At 37.9% G+C, this 6,146-nt stretch overlaps 1 protein-coding gene across 2 annotated transcripts; it reads left to right on the forward strand.

Annotated features, from left to right (window-relative positions):
• The first annotated feature begins 3,674 nt into the window (after positions 1–3,674).
• Positions 3,675–5,713, forward strand: LOC118755137 (D-aminoacyl-tRNA deacylase-like). Of its 2 annotated transcripts, none has more exons than XR_004994985.1 (4): positions 3,675–3,916; positions 3,974–4,068; positions 4,126–4,361; positions 4,426–4,532. XR_004994985.1 is itself a non-coding variant. In XM_036489982.1 (4 exons), exons 1-4 carry the CDS (start codon positions 3,874–3,876, stop codon positions 4,536–4,538), a joined length of 483 nt encoding a protein of 160 aa, XP_036345875.1. In that variant the 5' UTR covers positions 3,688–3,873; the 3' UTR covers positions 4,539–5,713. The 2 variants fall into 2 exon arrangements, 1 of the variants encoding a protein (XP_036345875.1); XM_036489982.1 differs by having other exon boundaries at positions 3,688–3,916; positions 3,974–4,064; positions 4,426–5,713.
• Positions 5,714–6,146: the final 433 nt, after the last annotated feature.

Below are 6,146 nucleotides of genomic sequence, written 5' to 3' on the forward strand. Positions count from 1 at the left end.
ACTAATAGTGCACATTTCGTAAAAGGAGAAACCATAATTTTGTAAATAATCATATAATAAAAATCCGGGTGTATGAATTAGCCCCCACTGCATTAACCCCCAAGTTTGGTGGGGCTTAATTCACTTCGATTGGTGGGGATAAAATCATTTTCGTGGGGTTTAATTCATTTTTTTTTTTGTGGGGATTCTGTCATTTTTGGTGGGGAAAGATTCACTGAGACATTGGTGGGGCTTAAGTCATTTTGCCCGGTGGGGGTTAATTCAGTGGGGGCTAATTCATACACCCACTCAGTCCTAGTTTATTAAAATCCCAAAAATGTATATTTATTAAAAAGAACATACCTAAAAAAATAAGACCAAAATGGTATTCCAGCAATTGCTCCATAAATCACATAACACCGACAAATTAAACATTTAGACTCAGTTTCAAATATACAAGTTTAAATATTATCGCGCTTGATACTTTTCCAAATCGAACCCCGTCCCCCCCTAGACTTTGATTTAAAATTTTTAGTTGTTATTGCTTCGTCTTTATCAGGCATTTCTAAAAACATTTTTGACGTTGTTTTGAAATTTGGCGATCTAAAATAATGTGATTAATATTTTATAGAATATGGAAATAATACACTGTGCGACGCATTGAAAGTAAAAAAATACCGGATTCAAATGTTTTCGGTCCAGCGCAGAGGGGCACTACGCATTGCTTCTGCATACCGTACAGTGTCCGCGGACGCGGTTCTAGTTATTTCTGGCGTCATTCCAATTGAGCTACTTGCTTACGAGTGAAAAGAGATTTACAATCTCCGTGCCGAGATAGGTCGAGCAGCTGCCGCGGCAAGGGCGCGCGAGCAACTGATCCAGCAGTGGCAAAAAAACTGGAATGCAAGCACAAAAGGTCGATGGACGCACTATCTGATAGCCGACCTTCAAACATGGTTGAACAGACCGCATGGGGAAGTAAATTTCTACCTGACGCAATTCCTCACCGGTCATGGTTACTTCCGAGAATATCTTCATAGAATGGGAAGGGTGGACTCACCGTTCTGTCACTACTGCGGAAACGTCGAAGATAACGTGTACCACACATTCTTCACCTGCGAACACTTATTGATTTCGCGCAGAATGTTGGAAGAAAGACACGGGACATAACTCCGAACAACATAGTTGGGGTAATGATCTCCAGTGCAGAAAAGTGGGAAGCAGTTGCGAGATACGTGAAATTCGTACTCCGCTGCAAACGAGAGGACGGTTGTCTACTGAGGACACCCGAATGAAACGCTCCTACAAAAGAGCCGTCCCAAGGCTCTAGCAGCGCGCTCCTGCATCTGAAGACATGCAGAATTGCGGTGCCAGATGCGAGATGCTTGCGTGGGCGGTGGGAGTTTGGGTTTTAGTGGGTAGCCCAACACGCTTCGGTGGGAGTCCCACACTCGGGGAAGGTAGTATAGAGACTAGCGCCCCCGGCCAGTGCATAAAGCATTTCCCTCTGCTACGAAAAAAAAAATAATAATAATAATAGATTGGCGCTTACACATATGTTAGTGTTTGGCGTGGAGGGACCTACAGTTTTACGCCGACTCCGAACGGCGATTGTATTTTTACGAGATGCTGTTTTTCAAGCAGAAATACACTCGGTCATTGTCATTGCCTGCCGTGGGGTGATCGCTGTTAAGAAAAAACCTTTTTCTAAAATATTTTTGCGATGTTGCCTCGACCAGGGCTTGAACCCAGGCGCTGCGGAGTGGAAGAGCGCACTGCTTACTACTACGCCACAGCGGCCGCCGAAAAGAAAAGGTGAAGAAATAAAATATTCACTGACATTGAATTTTTCATTTTCACTTCACAATTTCATAGAACCAGGATTGGCCCCTGGGTCCGCTTAAGTGCACTGATGCCGAATTCTATACCATTTCTACGAAAAATTGTGTTTTTCCATATCAAATACATGGAAAGTTTTAAGCGCTCTGAGCTACCTCTGAATCTCTTTTGATTGATTCAAAACATTGTATAGTTAAGTTTTAAGGCTATTCACACATTTCTATGGGGTGAGACCGAGAATCCTAATACTTTTATTTTTCTCCATAATATTAACGGCCATCCCAATGTAGATATTAAACAGAACTTAAACTCATACGTGTAAACTCTGCATAACACAACTCAAGTACAGTACGTATAATAAAACACGGTGCAGCGAACAAAACACGTTTTTCGCTGTAAAGTGAACTGCTTTGGCAGTTTCAACTCGTTCTTCTTTTCGCTCTATTCTTTGTTTACTTGTGGTACACAAATGTCAACGGCCAGGACGGCGCAATCTTGTATTCTATCATTCTTGATAATAGGTTTGTTCGTCGAGCAAAAAATTTGTACGAATTTGTACGAATTATCACGATTTTTGCCCAAATCGCGTTCGTGCAGACCAAAAAATTATCCAACACTCAAAAATTGTGAGAGCAAAGTGACAGTTCTCTTGGAGAGAAGTTGCAAATTCTTGCTGGAAAAAATTTTGCCAGCAAGAATTTGCAAACACGAAAAACATGTGGTTGTGGCGCATGGTTGCATTTTTGTCTACAATAATTTGAATAAATTAGTTCGTTAAATTTAAAAATTTATAAACACGAGCGATTTTTTTATGAAAAAAGGAAGTAAATAATTGTTGATATAATTAATTTAGTTAATTCCAATGATTTGAACTTAATTCGGCTGAAAAAAATGGTATTCGCAATCGGAATGCAGTTGCAACCAGAGTCGATTTAAGAAACCCGACAGCTAGTACGATGAAGAAATTGAAATGTATGTTAAAGAAAGTCAGAACAACAAGAAATATACATGTATATCCTGTTTTTGGCCATCCGAAAGAATTTTAAAAATTCTATAAAAATTTTTTATGTTTGAAATGCAACCGTGGACGCCAGCTGGCAGCGAAACTTGCAAATTCCTGCAAATTTGCGTTCGTGCAGAAATTTGCAAGTTTCTCAACATGAGAGAGAATTTGAGAGAATTTTTTCTTACTCTCTGATATTTTGAGTGTTGGATAATTCTTGCTGGATTTTCGACGAACAAACCTAATAAAACATGTTACATCAGCAGCCACGGATGCCATTCCTTTAAAAATAACGAAACAAAATCTGACGAAAAAACAACCACATTTGTTATCCACCTCTCTATTACAAAAAGGGAAAACTTATTACAAAAAACAAAAATTCAACAACTTTATTGAGCTCAAGGCGAATTAATATAAGGCGATAGCAGGAGTAAAAAAACAAAAATTTACATGTATTTTGTTTTTGCTTTGGCGGCATAAACTGTCAAAATCTGTAAGGGTGTGTGTAGAAATTCAAACAAAATTTTTCAATTTGATATCAGAAGCTGTGCGGCGAAACAAATACACAAAATCAGCTGAGCTAGTAACACCACCTTATATAAATTCGCCTTGATGGAGCTTGAGGCCGGGTTTTTTTAATTAAAATTTTGTGGAAATGCAACATTAATTTACGTTTTGGTAGAAGTTAACGTTGCTATTTCGGAAATCAAAAATTATTGAAATGCATGTGTGTTACATTAAAAATTTAAAATTGGGTTTTTCATTTATGGCATTCAGTATGCAATAATACTTTGTGTAAGGAAAAAATTTGCTAATTTCTATTTAAAAAAAAAAAAACCAAACCAGATGATAAACTACCAAACAACCAAATTAGAAAAATTAAAGAAAAAGAACCAAGTTTGGTTGGAAACAACGAACAGTGGCATCAGTGGCAACAGCTGATTACACAGTTTGTGAAAACGTAAACATAATCCACCTGCGGGCCATTTTTAGGCACCGAGACTTTTGAGAATTATAGAAAATACAGGAATTTTTAGAGCAAATTTGTTTAAATGAAGGCCATTGTGCAGAGAGTAACTGCCGCAAAGGTAACCGGTAAGTTATGAAATAAAAATCTATCATGCTAGCTAAAACACAAAAATCTCATTTAAGTTGGCGACGAGCTGATTAGCTCGATTGGACGTGGCCTATGCGTGCTTGTGGGTATAACGCACTCGGACACGGAGAAGGATGTGGAATATCTGTAGGTGTGGTTGATACAAATAAGGTTAAACTACCAAATTACATCTCTTCATTACTGGCAGCGTCCGCAAGCTCGTCGCCTTACGTCTTTTTGAAGATACAGCAGGTAAACGTTGGCAGAAAAGCATCAAAGATGAGCAACTGGAAATATTGTGCGTCTCGCAATTCACACTCTATCACCGTCTTAAAGGGAATAAACCTGATTTTCATTTGGCCATGCAAGGCGACACTGCGCAAAACTTATATAACTCGTTTCTAAAACGGTTGGAAAAAGACTATGATGCGACGAAAATAAAAGGTGGTTAAATGTTCTTAAAGCTGTTAGTTGTAAATACACCATTTAATTTTATACTTTTGGATAGATGGCAAATTTGGCGCATACATGCAAGTACACATTCAAAATGATGGGCCTGTCACCATTGAACTGGAGTCACCAATTGACGCAAAAGCTAATAAGGTTTTCAAACCAAATTGAAAAGTTCTGCCGCAGAGAATAATACTGAGGTTGATAAATAAAGCCAATTTTTTTTTTAATGTCAAGCTGTGCCATTTCTTCCATACTGCAATGCGGTTATTGCATTTAAACCGATATTTTGCGGATTTAAATTGCGCCTGGCGCTTTGGTGGCAAAGTTGTAAATGTCACGCAATGTTACAAAGTTTTACCTGGCATCAGTTTCTTATTTCTAATTGGTTCCGCAGCTCCGAAGCAGCTGCTATACACATTTTTTCTAAAGAATATAATACACCGCCACTCCAAAACTGGCCTCATTTTCGTAATCTGCGTACACAAAACATGGAAAATGACGTTCAATACTCATCCCGCTCTACTTTACTCGAGTCGTGTCGAAAATTGCATGGCATTCGCTAAAATTTCGACTCGGTTATTGTTTTTTCGCCTGGGTAAAATATTGTCGTATGTTACTTTCGCCAGGTTTTGGGAAATCGATGTTAAAGATTCAGTCATAATTTCTCAAAAGCTGTACAATAGTTTTTTGCCAAATTTTAATGCTTGATTGTACATAGTATTAAAAGTATAAAACCACATTTTTTTAAGTTTTCAGTAACCCATACAGCTTTTACAGCCACTTTTTTATAAAATGATTTTGTCGTATGTTACATTTTCACATTAAATGCTGGTCGGCAGTATGATATCCCCGTAGCGAATGTCATGCATTAGTCACTTAACGAGTCTTGTACGGAAAATATTCGTCTTAAATTACTATGCGCTCCGTTTGTATGAAAGTCGTTCATGACTTTTTCAGATAAATGGTAATTTCGTCATTGATGTCATCTGCTTGACTTGGTCATGCAGTGATCATTAATGACATTCAAGCGACAGTATCTTGCAATGGACTTTTTATAAGTGACCGCTGCAAGACATTGTCTGTTATAAGTCTTTGATAGGAGTACACCTGCATGACATTGTGACCAGTGTCATTGTCAGCTATATGTCGTTTAGGATTCACAGCAAGTGCGATGATGTCACTAAATCCTCATTAGTGACGATGTCACCGGTGACCCATTTCGCTACTGGGATACTACAAATCACGCACACAAAAGCAAGCAAAAGGCTGAAATCGTCGCCTGGGTAAAATATTGTCGTAAGCGTCATTTTGTGTTATTTTTTTTTAAATGAGATCTTTCGATTGGTGTTATCAGTTTTCGGATATCTAATTTGGGTTCCGGGACATTGAGTAAAAGTTTTTTGAGTTTTGTCGTATTTTCAAGTTCGCAAGCGACTCGGTCAACATTTTGGTGTATGTGACGAAAAGTTTCACATACGACAAAATCTTCATACAGTTTGATCAAACTCCTTGTTAAAATATTGGGCCGTATTCATAAAAAAAGCGATAGCTTTTACTTAAAATTTCATACCTTTCAGTTAAATTTGTTTGAATCGAGTAAAAGGTTTGAAATTGCAAGAAAAGGCATTTGCTTAGGTTTTATGCATACGGCCCGTTGTCTTATGTGATAAATTGTATGGTACATACGACAAAATCACACCAATCCTATACAATGTATATGTGCTACGGCAACTCTTATTGACAAATTGTTTAATATTTTGTTGATCTTTATTCATT

The sequence above is a fragment of the Rhagoletis pomonella genome, unplaced genomic scaffold, assembly GCF_013731165.1.
Source record: "Rhagoletis pomonella isolate Grant_MI unplaced genomic scaffold, Rhpom_1.0 Rhpom_scaffold_05453, whole genome shotgun sequence".
NCBI lineage: Eukaryota > Metazoa > Arthropoda > Insecta > Diptera > Tephritidae > Rhagoletis > Rhagoletis pomonella.

Coding starts and splice junctions, on each gene's coding strand:
- LOC118755137 (XM_036489982.1), top strand. CDS start 3,874: ATGAAGGCCATTGTGCAGAGAGTAACTGCCGCAAAGGTAACCG. Junction 3,917..3,973: donor AACTGCCGCAAAGGTAACCG/GTAAGTTATGAA, acceptor ATCTCATTTAAG/TTGGCGACGAGCTGATTAGC. Junction 4,065..4,125: donor GAGAAGGATGTGGAATATCT/GTAGGTGTGGTT, acceptor CATTACTGGCAG/CGTCCGCAAGCTCGTCGCCT.